The 22317-nt window shown below is 46.6% G+C and overlaps 1 protein-coding gene across 4 annotated transcripts; it reads left to right on the plus strand.

The window, feature by feature from the left end:
* The first annotated feature begins 11229 nt into the window (after positions 1-11229).
* Positions 11230-16909, plus strand: LOC103654315 (type I inositol polyphosphate 5-phosphatase 10). Of its 4 annotated transcripts, none has more exons than XM_020552771.3 (11): positions 11230-11652; positions 13097-13240; positions 13355-13430; positions 13551-13649; positions 13765-13843; positions 13931-14035; positions 14761-15472; positions 15625-15818; positions 15915-16023; positions 16094-16239; positions 16325-16909. In XM_020552771.3, the coding sequence occupies exons 2-11, from the start codon at positions 13193-13195 to the stop codon at positions 16539-16541; spliced, it is 1785 nt and encodes a 594-aa protein (XP_020408360.1). In that variant the 5' UTR covers positions 11230-11652; positions 13097-13192; the 3' UTR covers positions 16542-16909. The 4 variants fall into 4 exon arrangements, with proteins under 4 accessions (XP_020408360.1, XP_020408362.1, XP_020408361.1 ...); XM_020552773.3 differs by lacking the exon at positions 11230-11652 and adding an exon at positions 12074-12371; XM_020552772.3 differs by lacking the exon at positions 11230-11652 and adding an exon at positions 12412-12704.
* Positions 16910-22317: the final 5408 nt, after the last annotated feature.

Here is a 22317-nt window from a genome sequence, read left to right on the forward strand (position 1 = left end):
TAACAGCCGAGAAAATTGTGTTCCTAAATCTTCTCCTTCATTATCCGAAGGCATGACCCTGTACCATCAAATAGGAAGGACAATTTGATTTTCAGAGTTCGATTTCAAATTGAGGATAAATATATGCACATGATTACAAATACAAATTGTTGAAAGGACAGGAGATGATTCAATTGGCTAAATAAAAAATACCATGTTCACCTAGAAAATGGATATAGGCATTCAAAGGCAATCAGAAAAATGACGCCCACATCATGTATATAAGGCCACCAATTGTACTCCACTGAGGAAGAAAGAATTAGTGTAGCCATAATCCTACTATGATCATAATGAATGGATTTTGCATTACTTCAGGAATAACAGATCCCACCCTCACCAACACCAAATGGATACAAAAAGTTAACAACCCAAGCAATACAAAAGAACATGCATAAAACCTCTTGAGGCTGAACCAAGCAAGACATAACAGATTATGCTAATACTTGATGACAAATCTATTGCTCTGGTGTCCAAAGTTAATTATATGAATCCAAGGGGAAATGGAAACAAGAGGTCACAAAGATGATACCGTTCATAACAGATTAAAAAAGTTTTCTTCGACATAAGGTTTATTGGTCTGATATTAGAACAATAGAAAGTCATTAGGTTGTCAATGTGTATTTGCAGAATTAAAACGAAGACAAACTAACCTTCAACCTAAATCCAGTAAAAATAATACACCTAAACAATACTGGCTTCAAATTGGCTCGATTTCACTTCCACACAAGAATCGCTAACATTAGCACATGATGTATTTAGTCACCTGAGAAACAGAAACCTTGTAGTCGAGTAGCATCTGGGGCATCTTCTTCATATGATCTAGGTCATTCAAGCTAGGCTGCTAGCTTCCGCTGCCCACCAGCCTCATGTGGTGCACAGTGCAGACGTCGGAGCCGGGTAGGAGGGGAGCAGGAGGATGACACATAGAGTCGCCGGTCGATGTGCGGATGACCGGAGGCAAGGGCGTGAGGCGATTGGCGAGACACGTGTGGGAGAGCCACTTAGGCAGACATGGAGTTTAGGATTGCCCTGCTGTTGTTGAGTGCCCAAGTATCAGCGCCGACGTCGCTGCATGCCGAGGGTAACTCAAGGATGGAGCGGAAGCCAGTAAGGATTTAGGATGACAATAGTGACGCGGGATGAATACCCTGCACTCCAGGAACTCCTCAGAAAGTCCGGGAGGCGGGGGAGACTATCGTCGCCTTGAGCGTTGCCCGAATACCATTTGTTGCCAACCTCGCCATGAACGCGGGAGACAACGAAGTTGGCGACCGCTCGGTAGAGTCCAACATCATCTGGAGGGAGAGAGAAGCTTACCATGATTTGGCATGCACCATAGGGGGCACCGCTGCAGCGTGTAGCGTGCTCCTGTAGCCGCTAAATAAGTGGTGGGGACACTCCAACAAGAGACTGTAAACACCATGTACCCTAAATATAGAGGTTTTACATGTCCAATATTGCTCCAACAAGAAACACTAAAACTTCTGCTAAAATATAGCATGCGAACATTTGGCGGAGTGGCGGCCGCTCGCTATCAACTGTTCACGCGCGCGCCTCCTCCTCTTGTTCTCCCCTACGCTACCTCAGAAGCTTCTAGAGGTCAAAGAAGCAATGTTGCCGAGGGGAGCAACTTGGTTCAGTCGCAACGCTGACGACATCAGAAATTTGTAAAACAGGGTGCTAGAACGAGGAAAGAGAGGAGATCGAGTGGATACTTGGGATTCAGAGATCGAGCGCGGAGATGGAGGTGGCATTGCCCGCGATGTCTCCAAGCACGACAATGTCGACCTCCATCATGCGACGTAGCCACATCTGGTGAAGAATGTTGAGCTCGATGGAGGCGACGTTGGCCACGGGCTCAGAGCTAGGACAGGGTGAGGACGGACACACGATGCATGTCTGGGACGGGGCAAGAATAGAGTAGACACGAATCAGGGGGGTGCCGCTAGCCATGGGCGCAGATCAGGGAAGGGTCGACGTCGGCCATGTGCGGAGGAGGACATGGTTGAACACTGGGGCTGCCTTCTATCTCGTGAGAAGAAATATGGTAGGTCAACGACGAGCAAACCCACAACAGAAATTATACGACCCATTTATGGCCCAAAACATTGATTATGTTGATATAGAGGATGTAATTCAGAGGACGCTGCTAGAGATGTAAAAAATGTAGAGGATGGAATCTTTTAGAGAGAACTGTAAATGACGGGAAATAATCATTTACGGGATGAAATTTAGAGGATGTTGCTAGAGACAGCCTTAGACTGTCTTCAGTGCCCCCCTAAATTATGCCCTCTATATCCCGCTTTCACACCACATCAGCAATCGCTCTCTGTCCCTATATCTTCGCACTTCGCAGGACCATCCCAATAAAATATACATTTCCTCTTAACTACCACTCATTTTATTTTATTTTTGGGTTTCCAAAAGAAAAACCATACTTGCAGTTGGGATTAAATTATTAAGCTTAAAAGTATTAATAAACACACATTAGATGATCGAGTCTTATTAGAAATAGTACTAATTCATTCGTATTCAATAATATCAAACAAATTAATATGGATGAAGACATAACCATCAAAGTGTTATATACATTAACTAATCAGTAACAGAAACAATTTCAAAGAATAATACAAAACACATTGATCTTCATTGTTCAGACTGTCGGTAAGCATTTGTAGAACACAACAATACATTTTTATATTCGTTTGTAATGGTGGTTTGTTCGTAAATACTGTCAAGAAAGGGAAAAATGAAGACTTTACAGTTTTCCTTGCATTAGAAAAAGAAACATGAGTTCACCATATAATCGGTGTGAATTTCCATATTCACTCGTTACTGATAGAACACAGGTACTCCAATGGTTTTGTTGGTATTAAATCCACGGATTGCGTCAAAATGAAAACAACAGGGAAGAACAATACTATGTTAATCACTTAATCTTTGGTAGACAAGTCGCAGTTGTAAGTAATTGCGCTCACAAAAAGGAAGGGGAAGCATGTACTAATTTAAGTCTGTACCCACTAAATGTCATGTACTGCTTCATATTTACATTCTTGTTATAAACAAAACCTTCTTTGTTTCCTCGTATTGCAATAATGTTGCAACTACCAACTACGGCATTGCTTGAACACAAAATATGCTAGACAGTAGAGGAATTTGTTTTAATCTTCTATCATGCCTGAAAGCTATTTTCCTTTGGTCTGAATTCTACGCCTAGTTGATTCTGATGGAAAGCCTGCTGTGGCATTCATTTACGATCTAGTTAAATTTGGATTGGTCGAATGAGTATACTTTACTGGTAGTAATTAAGCTGAAATGTCCTACATAACGTTCAGATTTGTACCTTCATATAAAGTGAACAGAAACAGCTTGCTTAATCAAAGCTTCAACAACACAAACCGCTTCAAATCGTGAGACGCAGTCTCTGCAAGCAACAATGATTGATTAAAAATTAAAATCTTTAGGGCATTTTGGATAAAGCATAAACCAATCAACCTCCAAGCGGTGCGGGGGGGATGAGACGCAAAGGAAAAAAGAAAAAATGGCGCTCGGTCCCCTGGGCCGCTTCTTCTTCCTCCGGCGACCTCCTTTCTCCGTTGCATGGCTTGCAGCGGTGCGGGGCTCGGTCTCCTGTTGTTGGGCCGTCTTCTTCGTGCCGTTCCCTGGCCCAGGGATACAGTATCCCGTCGCTTTCAGCGGAGCGGCCCCTGAAGGCGCGTTTTCCTTGGGTCGGGTGGAGTCCGGGGGTGTCGCCGGTCTCTTCGCGTCTGCTTCCCCTCTCGGGTGAGTCGCCTCGTTCGTTGTCTTCTCCGCCCGCAAAACCCTCTCCCTCGCTAGGGTTTCCTCTGGATTTTGTTGGTGCGCATTCTTTTCCTCACTGTGCCGCCTTCCTCTCGCACCTCTGGTCTCTCCCGTCCTCGGTGAGGTCTAGTTTTGGTGGGGGTTGGTGCGTTTCGTCCTTTCGTCCTCCGGTGGTTGAGGAGGAGTGGCCGCGTCTGGGTTCTGGTGTTCTTCGTTGCCCTTCGAAAATCGCTGCTATGGATCCGAAAGGAAAGACCCCCCAGAACTCCCAATGGGATCGTTGGGGTCCGTCGGAGAAGCCGCAAGGTTCTCATCCTTGGAATAGACCAAGAAACCTTAGCTGGAAGCTGAAGCCTAATATCGGCAAATCTGAGCAGCAGGAGGGTGTGTTGTCTCCTCATCCTGTTGAGGGAAATCAACCTGGTAACTCTTCTGTCTCTCCTGTTCCTTTGAAGAAAGATCTTGATCTCGTTCGCCCTGCGTTCTGTCAGAAATGTGGTGTTGAAGGACATCATGCCAGAAATTGTTTTAACGCTTTGTGGTGTGATATTTGCCGCAAGGAGACACATGTCACTTCTCGCTGTGTTCTTCCTAAGCAAAACAAATCCACCATGCCCATTGTTGGTTTGGCTGCTGATGGTTTAGGGTTTTATCTGTCTCACTTCGCTAAACCATTGACCAAAAAGCCAAAAAGGGTTTTTATCGGTCTGGTTAAAGTGGTTGAGGGACTTGTCTCGGCTGAAGATCTTGAGAGAGATTTCGGGTTTCACTTCCCATGGAACAAAAGGTGGAAAGCTACTAAATGCCATTCAGGATTTCTGATGCACTTTCCCTCCCAAGAACGTCTTGAGGAAATGATAAGCTTCCCGGAGCTGAAAATGAAGATGTCTGGGGCCAAGATCGTTGTTGTGCCTTGGAGTTCTAGGGCCAAACCTAAATCTAGACTCCATACTGTGTGGGTTATTGCTGAAAATGTCCCTGAGGAATTACAGAATTATCAATCTATCTGTGAAATTGGTTCAATGATAGGCGCTGTGGAGGAAGTTGACCTTATGTCTCTAGATTCTGATGATATTGTGAGATTTAAAATCCACATTAAAAGTGTGGCTATGATCCCTCCTGTGGTGGAAGTGGCTGTCAAGCCTTTTCTTTATGATATCTTCTTTAGAATTGAGTCTATTTGTGATGAAGGATGGAATGATGATTCTGTGAATTTGGGTAAGAGAGCCTCGGTTCAAATTCATGGGTCTAATGATCCACTCTTTGACAAATCTGGGAAAAAACCCAAGAATTTGGATGATGTTACCCCCGAAGAGGAGCCTAATCCTAATCTCAAAATTGGGGAGTCTTCTTCTCAAGGCAAAGAGTTTGCCAAAATGTCTGACCCTAATCTTGTGCCTTCTAAAGATATGTCTGATGATGAGCAGAAGCTTGATAACCTTTCTGATGAGAAAGTGGATTTTGATCCAAATGAAGACGATCTGCTTAGCTCTCAAGAATTGGAAGAATTCGCTAAGGATATGGAGGAAGATCCAACTGATTTTCAATCAAAAATTGGTGCTATGATCTCGATTCCCCCCAATGATGAGATGGTTCTTGATGAGAAGAACAAAAAGCCTCTGGACTTGCCTGCTAACACGGCTGATGGCGTCAGGAAAAGTTCTAGATTGGAGAAGAATGATGATGTGAAGGTGGCTGATAAAGCGATATACAGAGCAGAAGCCAAGGATGCCTTCCTCAATAAAGGTATGTGTTCTAATTCCTTTTCTTTGCTTGATTCTAATAATGATGATTTGATAGATTTAGCTTGTAAACTTGGAGTTTCTTTGGGTCCCTCTGACTCTGATGTCATTGATAATTTGGAGTTGATCAAAGATCTGGAACGTTCCAGGAAAATTTTGGCCTTCCAAGCTTGCAAAAATAAAATGACCCCAAATGTGGAGGTCCCCTCCCTTGTTGATCACATAAATATGGATAGTAGTGTCCATGATGATTCTGACCTGAATATTGATCAGGACTTACTTGATGTGATGGTTTTACGAAAAGGTAGGAAAATTAAGCATCGGAAAAAAACGATTAAAAAAAAGGCTTCCCCAAAAAGTAGAGGTTCATCTACGAAAAAAGGGGAGTCTGTCTGTTCTGACCTCCCTCCTGATCCGTTTTAAATCATGAGAGGCCTTATTTGGAATTGTCAGGGTTTGGGTCGCGACACTAAGTTTGATTTCCTGAGGGAAATCATTAGGGAAGAGAAAATTGACTTCGTTGGTTTACAAGAAACTAAAAAAGAACATTTTAATGACTCTCTTCTGTCCTCGCTTGCGGGTAGCAAGCTTTTTGCCTGGTTCTCCTCTCCTCCCAATGGGAGATCGGGAGGTCTTTTAGTGGGTTTTAATTCTGAGGTGTTTGATGTTAGAGAATTTGAAGCGGGTGAATTCTTAACTCGCTCCCTTGTCCTCCACAGAGAAAAAAAATTTATCTGGAATTTCGTTAACGTTTATGGGGCTGCCCAAAATGAGCACAAATCTCGCTTTCTCAGTGAATTGTCTGCAGTTTGTTCGAGAAGCCAGGTCCCCATGCTAATTGGTGGTGATTTCAATATTCTCAGGAAAGCTGAGGAAAAAAATAAACCTGGTACCCTCAGCAAATGGAGTTTTCTGTTCAATAGTATTATAGATCATCATGGTCTAGTTGAATTTGATCTGAAAAATAGACTATACACGTGGTCTAACAACCGTAATGATCCTACTTTTGAAAAACTTGACAGATTTTTGGCCAGTCCTGACTGGGATCTTGCTTATAATAATATTAGTGTTATTGGATTAAATAGATCCTTTTCGGATCATGTTCCCCTTTGCCTTCACACTGATTTCCTGCCCTTGGTGCGTAAGGATTTTCGTTATGAGCTGTGTTGGAAGGTTAGGCCTGATTTTCACAAATTAGTGGAAAATGTTTGGACTCTTCCGGTTGGTGTGTCCAATAGTCTTGATGTTTGGAAATTAAAATTGAAACGTCTGCGTCAGAAGCTTAAAGGTTGGAACAGTAATATTGTAGGTCACTACAAAAAGTTGAAGAAAAACTTGATTGAAAAAATTGATATTCTGGATAAGGTCAGTGAGACCTCTGGCTTATCGGATGCTGACAGATATCTGAAATTAGATTTGGAATCTAATCTCAGGAAGATTGTTGATGAGGAAAACATTAGCCTTAGACAAAAAGCTAGAGATAAATTCTTATTAGAGGATGATGAGAATTCCAAGTATTTTCATTTGATGGCTAGGCACAAAAAAAGGAAACTGAAAATCTTGACTCTTTCTCACGGTGATATCGTGGCGCATGACGATCATGGCATTAATCAGTTGGCGACTTCCTTTTACAAAGATCTCTTTGGTCCTTCCCGAGAATCGAATATTTCTTTGGCTAACTTGGACATGAAACAGCTTGTGGAGGGTGATAGAAATCTTCTCACCAACCCTTTTTCTTTGGAAGAGATCAAAGATGTGGTGTTTGCTTTGAAACACAATAGTGCACCGGGCCCCGATGGCTTCCCTTCTGAATTTTTTCAGGAGTTTTGGGATGTGATCAAAAGTGATTTGTTCAATCTCTTTAAAGATTTTCATGATGGCTCTCTCAACATTGAAAGACTAAATTTTGGTATTGTCACTCTTATTCCTAAGGTCCCTGATGCGACTGATATTAAAGCCTTTCGCCCCATTTGCTTGCTTAATGTTTGCTACAAAATCATTACCAAAGTTCTTACTAACAGATTGGCTCGTTGCATTACTTCTGTGATTAGTGACCTCCAATACGGGTTTATAAAAGGAAGATATATTATGGATGGTGTTCTTTCTTTGCATGAGATTATTCATGAAGTTAAACGGAGGAAACAGAATGGGGTTATTTTCAAAGTCGATTTTGAAAAAGCTTATGACAAGGTTAATTGGAATTTTCTTCATAATATGATGATAAAAAAAGGGTTTGGAGATTTGTGGAGTGATTGGGTTTTGAAGACTGTGAAAGGTGGCAAAGTTGCTATCCGAACTAATGATGTGGTTGGGCCCTACTTTAAAACTCATAAAGGTGTTCGCCAAGGTGATCCTTTCTCCCCTCTCCTTTTTAATGTGGCTGCTGATGGTCTTGCTTGTCTGATCCAAAAAGCCAAGGATGAAGGTGTTATCAAAGGTCTTATTCCTCATATTGTCCCTGGTGGCTGCTGTTGTCTTCAATATGCAGATGACACCATTTTTCTGTTTCAGGATGATTTGGAAAATGCTAGAAATTTGAAGTTTATTCTTTGTATCTTTGAACAGATTTCTGGCTTAAAAATTAATTTTCATAAAAGTGAAATTATCTGCCTGGGAAATGCTTGCAACAGAGAACATCTATATGCTGAGATCTTCACCTGTCCTCCCAGTGGTCTTCCTATGAAATACTTAGGGGTTCCTATTGATAACAAAAAATTGTGCAAATCTTTGTGGGATCCCATAGTTGGAAAGATTGAGAACAAATTGGGTTCCTGGCAAGGTCGGTTCCTTAGTTTGGGTGGTCGGTTAGTCTTGCTTAACAGCAGTCTCACCAACGTTCCCCTGTATATGCTTTCCCTGTATAAATGCCCCAAAGCTGTGTTAAAAAAATGGATATCTTCAGGAAAAGATTATTATGGCAGGGAGGTCATGATCAGAAAAAATATCATTTGGCTGCTTGGAATTTAGTCTGCTCCCCTAAAAATATGGGCGGTCTTGGTGTTTTGGATTTGCAAAAAATGAATGAAGCTTTGTTGGCTAAATGGATTTGGAGACTAGAAAATACTAGTGGTTTGTGGCAATCCATTATAAAAAGCAAATACATTAAGAATAAACCTATTATTTCGGTGAAGGATAGACCTTCAGATTCTCATTTCTGGAGAGGTATTCTCTCGGTTCAAGACAAATATTATAAATACTGCAAAATAAAGATTGGTGATGGTAAGAGTTCCAGTTTTTGGAAAAATATTTGGTGTGGCAATGTGACGCTGGCTGACAAGTACCCTAATTTGTTTGAGGTGGCTTATGACAAAGATATCACTGTTCATAAGGTTGTCTCCTCTAATTTTCAGTTGCTGACTTTCAGAAGAAGACTTATTGGTGCTTTAGGAGAGGCCTATAGTGACCTTATGGATCATTGCAGCCAGGCCTTGCTTTCTGGAAATGCTGATTCTTCAAATTGGTTGTTGGGGTGCAAAGGTTATTCGATAAAATCCTTTTACAAAATGTTAAATAATTCCAGGATTGTGGTTCCTGTGAATTTTATGTGGAAAACCAGACTTCCGCAAAAAATTAAAGTGTTCTTATGGTTGGTCAGAAATAATAAGATTTTGACCAAAGACAATTTGGTTAAAAGACACTGGCATGGGAATACGGCATGTATCTTTTGTGGATTATTAGAATCCATAGATCACTTATTTTTTCATTGCCCTGTGGCCAGATTCATTTGGAGAATCATCCAAATTGCTTTCAAACTGTCTTCTACCCCTAAAAACTCAGCTGACCTCTTTGGTCCCTGGATTGATAGTTTCCATAATCCTGAAAAGAAACTGATCCTTTTTGGATGTGGTGCTGTTATTTGGGCTATTTGGCGTACTCGTAATGATTGCTGCTTCAATGCTAGGCTGATTGATGATCCATCTAATGTGATTTTCTCCTGCTGTTATTGGATTGATGCTTGGTCTATTCGACAGACAAAGAAGGGAAAAAGACTGGTGGAACAAGGAAGCCGCAGAATTCGAAAGATAACAAGTGATATCTACAGCAAGGCCCATGGTTGGAAGCCGGTTGACAGGCGTCTCCAGTGACATTTTGCTGCTGCTCATGCATCTTTTGCTTCTGGATGTATACAACGTGTCTGCTTTTGGTAGATAAAATCTAGCGTTCTAGTCATTCCTGGTGATGCGATGTTCCTGGCTGCTTTTGGGATCTATCCTTTGTAGATATTCAGTGATATCTGTTAGACTGTCGGTCTTCTGTTGGTTGGCTGTGTTCCTTCTGCTGGGTTTAATACTTTTGTGTTGCTGATAATGTGGTAGGCTTATCGGCTTGTGACTGTTGGTTTGTCGTGAATCCTGTAAGAACTATGTTTGGTTTCTATTTTTTAATGAAATAGGGGGTATCCCATTGTCAAAAAAATCAACCTCCAAGCGTGCTTCCCCCAAACTTTCCTCTTCCCGTCTTCTAGACGACGACTCTGTCACCGGCCTCCACGGTCTTCAAGCGTGCGTGTTAGAGAGCAAGGAGGAGCAGAGCTGGCAGAGTGGATTTAGTGGAGAGGGAGCGTGTGGGCATGGACTGAAGATGGCGCAGCGGTTGTGAGGAGGAAGGCGCTACCGTGTCTCGGGAGATCGATGTGAGGGAGCGCTTGCAGGGAGAGGTGGAGGGAGGCCTGCTGGGCAGGGAGAGCAGCAGAGGTGGACTCGAACGACAGGCTGGACCGGGGCCAGAGGCGTGCAGCCTGCTAGGCATGCGACATGGGCCGCACCAAATAAGCTGTGGGCTGCCGTCGTCGTCACAACTTGCAAAATATAGTACCATACTGGACAGCCAACAATTGCGGTACCAACTTATAAGCTATGCTGCTTCAGAAGAAGTAATTGTGGTTAAGTGCTCTTGCCAGTCTCTACTCCTGGCAATTTTTTGCGCGAGAGAACGTTGAGTTGCGACATGAAAAGGAAGAGAGAGACTGTCAAGTGGACCTCGGCGTGCAGAGTATTCAGAACAAGAATGGTTTGCGTGATGGGAATGGAGGAGTGTGCTGAGAACAGGGAATCCACTATGAATGGCAGAATCGGGAATGGGAAATGGCAAAGGAAGAGAGAGACTGTCAAGTGGACCTCGACGTGCAGAGTATTCAGAACAAGAATGGTTTGCGTGATGGGAATGGAGGCGCGTGGATTTGAGTGTGCTGAGAACAGGGAATCCACTATGAATGACAGGAAATGGCAGAACCGGTAATGGGGCAGCCTACCCCAGGAAGTCAAAGGGAGAAGGTACCCTAGTGAGTGGCAGCATGCATGCATGGTGGTTTTGTGGTCCGATCCGATCCAAGATGAGCGTGCGCCATGCTCAGCTGCGCCTGCACGGCTGCACGTCGTCGATCCCAGCAGCAGCGGCAGCCTGCAGGCGCGCGAGATGGATCATGAGAACAGGCGCGAGCAGCAGAGCAGAGAGCACCTGCAGCACGAAGCAGGCCGTTGTGTGCGGTGGCCGCGGGAGGGGACAGGGTGACGACAGGAGCTCAGGACAGGTCGACCAAGCGCAACGGCGCCCGCGCTCGATTCGAGTCGTTGACCGAGGCAAGCAGGAAACCGCGCGCGCGCGGCGCACGTCGTCAACCTCCCCCTCCCTCCCCGTCCCCGTCCCCGGCCGCCAGTCGTCACGTCACCACTCACCAACCAACCACGACGACGCCACGACGACGCATGTCGCCATCGCCGGCGGTTTCCAAACCACCATCACACGTTTTTTTTCTTCTTTTTACGGGGCGGAGACTATTAGCTATAGATCACCGCCTCTACCTAAACATTCGCGCTCCTTCTCTTACCTTGGTTGGTTCTATCTCTTCTTAACCACCACCTGTTCGTTTTTCTCTCTGCTTGCGTAGTTGCGTCTCCCCCTCCGCCCCGCCCCTCTCCATTTGGCAGCAGCCAGAGCCACGCGCGCGCGCCGGCCTCCCTCCTCGCGACCTCCTGGCCCGCTGATCTCTGGCCGGCCGTCGTCGGTGTAACCATGGCGGCGGCGGCGGCTTTCGTCGTCGTCGTTGTCCAACTCCAAGCATCATCAGGAGGTATTACTCCCCGTTCCTTCCTTTGCTGCCTGTTAGTTAACTAATTAGTTTAGTTTCTTCCTTCCATTAACTCCATCGCTGCTTCGCTCGTGCCTCGTCTCCCCTCTTTCCTCCCTTACACACTCACACCTTCGATGATGCTGTATATGCATTTCCATGTTCCTAGAGAGCTCCGATCCTGCTTTTGCATTGCATGCATCTTTCTATATGCCTTTTCATTAATAATTCCGTTTATTAATCTTTACCTAGAGAAGGACTTTCTCTCTCTCTATCTTTCTCCCTCTTCCTTTAGTCCTTTTCATTGCTCACACAAAACAATCAGTATTGCAGCTTTTCTCCCTAGGCAAGTAACTATATACAATATATATAATACAATCACCGCGCTAATCACAATGAAGTTTCATTCGCCCTTTGCCAGCCCTCTCCAGTTAAATCCAGAAGAAAACACCAAAACCCGGGTCAATTTCCCTTTCCCCTTGGAGCCTCAGCCCCCCCATCCTCTGCGTCCGTCCATATGATTTGATATTTTGATTTGCATTGCACCAGCTTATTATTACTACGAAGAAGGGCGTCAAAGCATTGGTTGGTCCTGCAGCTGTCTGGCCTGTTCCTCCTGTCTGCATCTGCAACTGTCTTGGAGGTTTCTGCAGGAGGGCACGTACTGTCCAAAGAAGCTTTCCTGATTTCCAGCCATTCCGTTGCTAAGCTAGCTAAATAAGGTGATGGTTCCTAGAGCAACTAACCATTGCCCCGCCCTCCCGGCCCTCTTTTGGACGATCGAGGAGCTGATGATAGTTGTTAATTAACACAACTTGTTAATATTAGCTGTTGACAGCCTGCTAGCTAGGTTAGGTTAGTTAGTTTATTCAGTTCTTGGCAGCAGCTAGCTAGCTTTCCTTGCTTCCTCCTTACTATAGCTTAGCTTTTCTGGTGGAGAGTACATGGAGACAGCTCGTCAAACCCCCAATTTTTTTTTCTCAAGCGTATTTTGCTCCCCTTCATCCGGCCATTCATTTCATTCATCCCCTCCTCTCCCTCGCCATGCATCATGTGTAAGATCCTCATCAGACTCCCTTTTTTTCCTACATGCGCGAGCCTTGTTCTAGAGTTCCATCATTCACGATTCTCTCTATCTCCCTCTCTCTTGTTTTGTTCGTTGTTCAATTCGTCGATCGATTGTATCGAGAAGGAAATGGTACGTACGCGCAGCAGGTTCCCTGCACTGGCCATTTGGATCTTCCAGAGAATTAGGATATACTGGATACATATATATAGCCTATTGCTGCGCCTTCTCAATTGCTTTGTTGTGCCTTTGAATTTCCTCTGGCATCCGTCCGTCTTTGTCCAAAAGAACAAGTCTTTGAAACCCTCTGTGGGTCGGCTCGTGGCTACGACGCTACGTACGTTTGATTTGATTTCCTGTCTGCCTCTTCTGCATGCGCAGTTTCGTTCGCCCTGCAGTCTCCGTTCCGTGATGAGCTGCTCGCCGTTTGAAGCTGGTCGCGGAAACTAAACCGGCCGCGCGCGGGTTCAGAGACACATGGACAAGAGCGGCGGCAGCAGCAGGAAGACGAGGAGGAAGAAGAAGGTAAGCATCTTTTCCGTTTCGTGTTCCCTTCCCTCCGGCCGGCCAAAAAAACCAGCTGAAACACTAGCAGCCAGTTCATTTACACAGCTTCTCTCTTACCTCTCTCCTTTCCAGTCTCTCTTCCCAAAACTCCACGGAGCAGAAGATGATGTTGGGAATAATGATGCCTCGCCGAGACGTCTCGCCGCAGGTCATCAGTTGATTAATTTGACAAGTTGCTATTATTAATATTGTAACTTGAACTTCAGTCAAATTAATTCAGAAAAATGCCGTTGGTTTGGTTTGGTTTGGTTTTTTTTTTCTTTTTCAGTTGCTGGCTTGAAGGAGTCCCCTGAACGGTGGTCAGTGGCAGCAGTGGCTTCCCCGTCAGCGTCAGCGTCGTCCTCATCCTTCTTCAAAAGCCTTTCGGGTCCGCTCCGCTCCGCTCCATCGAGATCCAACGCTACTCAGCCTTTGACTTCGCTTCCCGTTTTTTCTGACTCCATCCATCCATCCATCTTTCTTGCTCCAAAACTAATTAACAGAGAGCAGGAGTCTAAAGTTTGGCGGCGGTTTCGGTTCGCCTGCACCAGCCAGCGCCGCTGCTCATACGGAAGCTTTCAGGTGAGCCTAGCTACTCATCCGTTTTTCTTTAATTCACAATATAATATATATAATGTTGGTTCATTTCCTACTACTCCTTTTTCGTAGGGTGTTTGCAGCCACATGGAACGTAGCCGGGAAGGCCCCGGACAAGGGTCTAAGTCTCAACGATTTCCTGCCTTCTGATGACTACTCGGACATTTATGTGCTAGGGTAAATCTGACTGTATCTACTAATAAATTATAGCGTGGCCAAATTAAAGCTGCATATCATTAATTATTGCCATCGTCGTCTTATTATCGGATTGAGACTTGGATCGAAACATCACATCTCTTCTCTCCAGGCATCGCATTCGGTTCAGAGACACGTATATATGCTTGCTTAACTTTCCGGCTTTAAATCGCCGTCGTTTTCGTGTCTCCGCAGCCACAAAAAGAGATAATTTTCAGCACATTTTTTTAAGTTGCGCTCTTCTTCATCTCCTGAACCACACGGTTTTTTTCTTCCTTGTGGTTATCCTGCATTAATTTCTCTAAGGTCTTATTCCACTGACAGTTACCTAGCTAGCAACCACTGACACTGTTATCTAGCTAGTAGTTTCAGAGTACTGGGAAATCAGTTACTGTACTATGTATATATATATATATATAACCTGATCCACATACGTAGTAACTAATCTGACAACCGTAATTACGTACAGTTTTAGTTTCAACAAGTAATGTAACGAGGGGTGGGAAAAACTGCAATTTTAATCCATATAGACATAGACTCTGACAAGTACCACCATCAACCACAGTCTGCTTACTTAATTTGAAGCTTGAAGCAGTTTTAACTTGGTGGGTAGGACTTTTTTTTTGGGGGGGGGGGGGGGGGGGGGGGGGGTTAAGCTGGTGTCATCAGATTTTTACCCCGCCATAATTGGAACCGATGCAATGCAGGTTCCAGGAAGTGGTCCCGCTGAACGCCGGCAACGTGCTGGTGATCGAGGACAACGAGCCGGCGTCGAGATGGCTGGCGCTCATCAACCAGGCGCTGAACCGGCCGTCGCCGCCTTCCGACGCCTCCGCGGCATCGGAAGCTCCAGCGACCAGCTGCTCGTTCAGCCGGTCGTCCCTGGACACGGCGGCGGCGGCGGTGGCTGTGCAGACGCCGGCGACGCCGAGCGCCAGCCCGCTGGACCCATCCCGGTTCCACAAGGCCTCCAACAGGGAGATCCGGCGCGCCGCCATCACCCGCGGGCGGCGGCTCAAGGCGTGCACGTGCCCGTCGCCGGACCACCAGCACCGTCGCCGCCGCCGCCGGCGCCTGCCGCTGAGGGCGCCCTGCCTGATGGGCTGCGGCGGCAGGGGCGCGAGCGCCGCAGCCGTCGAGGGCGACGACACGACGACGACGTCCGACGAGGAGGACGAGGAGGTCAGGGCCAGCAGCTTCGCGGCGTCCGACGTGACCAAGAGCCCCGCCGCCGCTGCCGCCTGGGCGGCTGCGGGTGCGGGGGCGCCGGGCCGGCGCGAGAGGTACTGCCTGGTGGCGTGCAAGCAGATGGTGGGGCTGTTCGCGACGGTGTGGGTGAGGCGCGGGCTGGTGCCCCACGTCGGCCACGTCCGCTTCTCCTGCGTCGGCCGCGGCATCATGGGCTACCTCGGCAACAAGGTCATTATTTCTCATTTCCGATCCTCCCAGCTGCAATTCTGTACTCTTGAATTGCCAGTTGTTGCCACGCCGTCGTCAAGAGTCAAGACTCAAGACCAACCAAGTGATGCCATCGTTTATTTTTGCTTGTGCGACGACGACGACGACTGCAGGGGTGCATCTCGGTGAGCATGTCGCTGCACCAGACGAGCCTGTGCTTCGTGTGCAGCCACCTGGCGTCGGGGGAGAAGGAGGGGGACGAGCTGAGGCGGAACTCGGACGTGGTGGAGATCCTCAGGAACACGCAGTTCCGCCGCCTCTGCAAGCGCTCCGGCCGCCGGATACCCGAGCGGATCCTCGACCACGAGTAAGCCAGCTACCCCTGCCCGCCGCCGCTCATCCACTCAGAACGCACCTGTGAGTGACTAATCCGACAGACGACGGGTGCATGGCATGCATGCAGTCGTGTGATCTGGCTAGGCGACCTCAACTACCGGATCGCTCTGAGCTACACGGAGGCCAAGAAGCTCGTCCAGGCCAACGACTGGGCCGCTCTCTTCGAGAAGGATCAGGTAGGTAAAACCATGCAATGCAATGCAACAAGCATCTGGCATTTCTGTTGAGATCCAAAGCGTTGAGCAGCTCAAGACTGAAAGGGAGAGCGGGGTGTTCAGAGGGTGGAACGAGGGCAAGATCCTCTTCGCCCCGACGTACAAGTACTCGTGGAACTCCGACACCTACGCCGGCGAGGACGTGTCGTCCAAGAAGAAGAGGAGGACGCCGGCATGGTGAGCCTTCGCCTCCCCTTCTCCATCGTTGCTGCTGCTGACGATGAAAACAAAAACAAAAACAAAATCCTGCCTGCGCCCGCAGGTGCGACCGCATCCTCTGGCACGGCGAAGGGATAGTGCAGCTGTCCTACATCCGCGGCGAGTCCAAGTTCTCCGACCACCGCCCTGTCTGCGGCGTGTTCATCGTCGAGGCCGCGGTCGTCCCCGACAGCAGCCGCCTCGTCAAGTTCGCCTCGGGCCCCAACATGAAAGTCGGCGCGGAGGAGCTCCTGCTCGCCTCCTCCAAGTATGATCTATAGCAGCGCATGGCAATCCAAAGCAGCGGCCCTACTAGAGAGACTCAGGAAGGCTAACCGAAAAAATGATCAAGGACCACACCACACGCCGTTCTGTTCATTGCTATTACTTCAAGAACCAAGACTGCTCGCTCCCATCCACAGAGTACCATCAGTACAGACTACAGAGTACAGCACTGATACAGCATCTTCATTCTATATATGGGCCGTGATTCATTTGATTTTATTAACTTAAAGTTGATGTTTTTTTCTTCTCCATTTCAAGAGGGAAACAAAAATGCAGTCTTGTGCATGTTTATGCAATGCCCATACACGTCTGACTGGCAAATGAAATAGTTGCATAAATATATGGAGTATGGTATTGTGCTTTCTCTGAAACACTCAGATCCGGCGGTTCCTTCGGGCTTGGTCGACCCTCATCCCTTTCTCTCGGCATTCATCGCTGCAGAAAGCGCTCTCTCCCCTGCACCGGCATCAATTGATCAAACAAAAGGAAGGAGCAAAAAAATAAAATAAATAAAATAAAATCTCCAACTTACTCCAGGGCTGAGGGAAAATAATACACATGCTTACAACATCAAACTGGTTCTGTTGGATGCGTCATCATTAAATATACTTCTGTTTGAAACTGTAGATGCTTCATATATCTTTCTATATACTAGGTCAAAGTTACGAAGACTGGTAGGAGTAGAAGACTGAACAGCATATATATAAAACGAATAGGATCCTTACTTATGAAGAGTGACCTGAACAAACCTCCTTGCATGAACAGAGAACATGACAAAAAATCTCAAGAACCAACACACGTTCTGACGAAAAGCAACCCGATTAAACCTAGCTCATTGCATGAACACACTTACGGTCGCAGATCAAAAGCTAACGTGACTACAAGTTCCAAACTCGAGTATAACAGCCAGATGATCGAAGTTAGGGGGAGGAGCTAGGAAGCTGTAACTTTTTATGTCGTCGACACAGTATCTAGCTAGGCACCAAGGCAACAAGGCCAAGAAAACGTACTTGTAGATGTAGATGTCAAGCTCTGGGCCAAGCGCACGGTTGCACAAGGCACAGTGCTGAAGAAAGCGCAGGGGCTGCATCTGCACGCCTGCAGACGGCACTGAACGAACAGCACAGGTCTCGATGTGGTGACCGTGTGCTCCGCCGTCCATACCTGTCTCTGCCGTCTGAGCAAGGTTCCGCGACATGGAGGGCGTGGTGCTGCTCATCGTGAACGAGAGGTTTATTAACCTCTCTCTCTCTCTCTCTCTAATGGCGCAGCACAGTGACGCTTTATTTATAGTTTGCCAGTTCCTGTGCTTCTTCTTCGCCTCTGTTTCTATGGCGCCGCATGTCCTTGTTTCTTGTCAGGTTGCCTGTCTCGCTGTTCTCGGCGCAGGAAGTGAGAGGATGATATGTACGCGCGGATTAGTGATCTGTAAGAGTCGGCAGGCGCACTTTTTTTCCTTCTTAAGGGAAAGAGGACACGGTAGGTTAGGTACCATTTCGGCAGGTTGATTGGTGACGCTGACATGATGGGACGCTACTAGTCTTCTTCTTCTCGGTAAGCATGTGGTCGTGTACTTAGTAGCGATGCAGTGATGCTCGCCATGGTAACAGTAAGGAATCTGCTCTGTTTTGGGTAGTTTGTATTGAGCATTATTTGTGTCACTGGACACGATCGGACTGTCCGTTCATAAAAGCGGACGGTCCACGAATAGATCAGATCAGACGATTAAACTCATATCGTCTCATATTTTTATTTCTCTAATCTCGAGGGAGTTGTCGGAGAACGTTTAGGAATAAGTCTAGAACTCCCTCTTATATATTTGATAGGGTACGACCGATTGAACAACCAACATTCGATCAAACAACTAATTTATCTTCAATTTTGTTATAAATAAATGCGACACAAATAGGATCAATCACAGAGAAGACACAGATTTAACGTGGAAAACCCCTCCAAAGTGAAGGGGAAAAAACCACGGGCGCCGGCCGGCAACTTCTCACTATTTTCGGGTGGTTACAGATCGCAGGAGATTTTCAATTGAGATGAATATCTCCTGCGGCTTACAAAGATATTTATAGAGGTGAAACCCGGCCCAAGCCTCCCGGCGACGGGCCTCCGCTTCGCTCGCCAACTTGGTCGTCTTCTTCAGAATTTGGATCACAAACTCAACAAATTTTTACCTTTTGCCCTAAGAGTAGACTGTAACATAGATTTCTCCCTTGAACCTTCATCATACTCTGGTTCTACGTCGTTTAGAGACGTCTTGGGTGGCCTGTCGATCTTAAGACAAACCCTAAGATCTCTCACCCCCGACGGTGTCCCTACCGAAAGCGAGATGCAGGTGCTGTCGGCGAACTCCGTCACCTCTGTGCACGCGCTGACCGTTCAGCCACCAGGCGCGGATCGTTCGACTCGTTGAGCAGAAACCTAGCCTCTGCGCCAGGTCACATCCGATCCTCGGTCGTCGACGCCTTCATAGAGAACACCGCCGCCGGTACTCAGCATAGTGATTGGCGTTCAGATCGACGCCAACATATTTGGATTATATAGTTGAAGAGCTGTGCTTTATGGATCATCTCAATTCCCATGGGGATGGGATGGTAGGATCTGCCTGCATGAGCATTACTCCTACGCCTGCGCCAGCTGACTGCAGCTGATGCGTTTGTTTTCCTGAAGAAGAGTTGTTTGGTTCTGTAACCTGTGTTGGAAATGACTATACATTCCAGCTTTTGTTGGTTGGCATGATTGTTATCGCTCTGATAACTGAGGAACCGCAAGTTGTTTTCACTAGGCAGAGGGAGAGCGAGAGCGAAAGAGAGAGAGAGATAGAGTTTCGGTTTCAGAACGTAGCATCATCATCATCGATGGCCCTTTTCGGATGTCAGTTTTACTCCACTGTTTCGATTTCGTTTTCCTTGTCTTTATCCTGCAAAACGACGAGGCGCCGAGGTCCCGGCTCCTCGAGACCGCTGCAAAACGTATAGCCAGGAATTGCAGACGAGTGGCCGTTTTTGGTTAAAGGTTCGAGATTCTAGAATTATGTTGGTCGCAGTGGATTTGATTATTGCGAGTATGTGGTTGATATACGTCTAAGGTTTTTAAATATGACGAGTGATTGTCAAGAAGATAATCAATTTTGGTTTAATTTGTAGACTAATCATAGCGTGAGTGTGGTGTCCTGCAACATGTCATTTGGTTTGTGGTGTAAAAATGTGAAGTATAATGACGATGGTAGGCAGGGAAGGCAAAGGTCATATGGTAGACAAAACAAACATTGAGGGACATCTTATCTTTTATTCTAAATTTCATCTTATGAACAATGTGGTATATAGCGTAAAACAATGTTTTACGCGATTATATACACGATATGCTGAAGACAGTCTAAACATGGTCGATAATACTTGAGTCATCAACAAACTAGAGGACGACAGTAAGCGGATGATATTTGTGGTCATCCACAAGTGCAAGAGAAAATGGAGAAGTAGACCATGTTGATGATGGTTGATGGAGTCAAGCGAATTCACGTATCAACTTGACTATCAGGCGGTCAAGAACCGGAGGTAATGTTAAGAACTGGAGCTAATCATGAGTGGTTTAGTGGTTCGGACCTCAAAACCTTCCGCGGAAGGTAATCATCAGTCATCACGCTGAAACATTACAACGATTATAAATAGACGATCTAGAGTACCAAATCCTCCAAATGAAGGCATCAGATCAGACATCAGAGGCGCGGAAACAGCACACCAAGGCGAGGCTTGCTAAAAAGTTTCACAAAACAGTACAAGTCTCAGCATTCTGAACTGGAAGTGAAGCCTTGAGCCAACATTTCAGCCAGTGACAGCAACACACGACACCACACCATCGATCGATTGGTTGGTTGGTTGGTGCTAAATGCTAATGAGGTTGGGATGCTAACCATTCCCTAGCTTCTCTGGGTGTTGGATAAGACCATGCTGTACCAGCAGCAGGTCCGGGCTCCTGCACCAGCGCAGTCGTCGCCCTGAATCACCCACATAGCAAGCTCTCCACCTGTGCCAAGAGAACTAATGAATTTGTAGACTTCTCGAGTCGGCGACAGGCAAAATGAGGTCGCGAGAAGCATTTTTTCAATAAGAGCAAAAACTAAGGGCACCGGTAGATTCATGTGAAGCTAGTGTCCATTTCCCAGCCCCCCCACTACGCTAAATTGTTAACTGACAACAATATTTTCTAGGTTCGCAGCAGTAATGGACATGAACCGGCCGTAAACGTTCCGACAAAAAACCTAAGGAACAGCTCACCTGCATATTTCACCAGGGAACGGTGGGAAGGTAAAGGGAAACTGCGTGAGTTTTTTCGGTTCCCTCTAGATATCAGATAGATGTACATGAGTCACGGGCCCGTTAACCCGGCCCGAGGCCCTTTTTTTGGCCCGGTTCGCGCCCGGCCCGGCACGTATGGAATGAGCCCGGGCTGGCACGGCCCAGTGGAGCAGGCCGTGCCTGGGCCGCTGGCTAGGCACGTGGGCCGACACGGCACGACCTGCTCCGTGCGGACAGCCCGGTCGAGGCCCGTAGCCGACGCCGTGGCCAGCCGCCCCCTTAACTCCTCGGCCCATGGGCCCCACCTCTCAGTCCATCGCACTCGCATTCGCACCCGCTCGCTCCCTGCTCCCTCTCTCTCCCGATTCGGCGGCGATTGACTTGGCGAATCGGCGAATCCCCTCCGTCGCGGCGCCGCCCCGATCCAGCGACCTCGGCTTCCGTCCCCGACGCCGGTGACCTCGATCCACCAGCTCCTCTCTAACCCTAACCCCTCTCCCCTATCCAATCCCCTCTCTCTCGGTGAACTATGTGAGTTCGTGTTGTCGTCTCGCCCTCCCCTCCGGCCCTCCCCCGCTCGCCGTCGTCTCTAATCAGTCTCTGTCTGTCGTGTGTCGTCTGGGTGGCCCCCGTGTTCTCCGGCATCGGGCTCCGGTAGCACAGGTAAACCCTAACCCTAGATCTTTCGTAAACCCTAACCCTAACCCTAACTGTATATTGTTTTGCTCTTTTGTAGGTCAGTTGCTGATGCCTCGTCTTCCTCCTCTGGGGTAGATCGGGCACGGCGACTGCGTGCTCCGTTGAGGGACGGTGCTGGAATTACAGAAAAAGGTCATTGGTCTTAGGCTTATTGAGGTTAGACATACTGGTCAAAATATTGCTGAAAGAATTGGTGTTGTGGTTGAGGAGTTTTGTCTGGTTGACAAGATTTTCTCTGTCACTCTAGACAATGCTTCTTCTAATTCAAAGGCTATGGATACATTGACACCTTTGTTTGCTGGTTATTTGGGTCCTGATCCTTCTTCTAACTACACTCTTATGCATCAACGTTGTGCTTGTCATATCATTAATCTCATTGTCAAATCTGTAATCAAGAGACTGAAACCTTTTTTGGAAGATTTTAGAACTCTAATTAATTTCTTAAATGCTTCTAATTCTAGAATAGCAACATTTAAAGAGTACTGCTTAGCAAGGGGTGTTAGACCCAGAAAATTTGGTTTGGATATGGATGTTAGATGGAATTCTACTTATTTGATGCTTAAACACTTGGTCCCATACAAAACTGTTTTTTCTGTCTTCATCAATTCACATTATGAGTCACAATTGTTGCCTCCTAATCATTGGTATGTTGCTGAGAAGATTTTAGAGTTTCTAGAACTGTACTATGACTCTACTGTTGTTCTGTCTGGTGTTTATTATCCAACTAGTCCACTAGTTCTTCACCATATTCTGGAAATTGCATCTCATTTGA

This window comes from Zea mays, chromosome 4 (assembly GCF_902167145.1).
Source record: "Zea mays cultivar B73 chromosome 4, Zm-B73-REFERENCE-NAM-5.0, whole genome shotgun sequence".
In the NCBI taxonomy this organism is placed as follows: Eukaryota; Viridiplantae; Streptophyta; class Magnoliopsida; order Poales; family Poaceae; genus Zea; species Zea mays.

Bases quoted from the DNA above. Each gene is read 5' to 3' on its own strand.
- LOC103654315 (XM_020552771.3), top strand. From the start codon at position 13,193: ATGGACAAGAGCGGCGGCAGCAGCAGGAAGACGAGGAGGAAGAAGAAG. The intron at 13,241-13,354 runs GTAAGCATCTTT...TCTCCTTTCCAG, and splicing joins AGACGAGGAGGAAGAAGAAG to TCTCTCTTCCCAAAACTCCA. The intron at 15,819-15,914 runs GTAAGCCAGCTA...GCATGCATGCAG, and splicing joins GAGCGGATCCTCGACCACGA to TCGTGTGATCTGGCTAGGCG.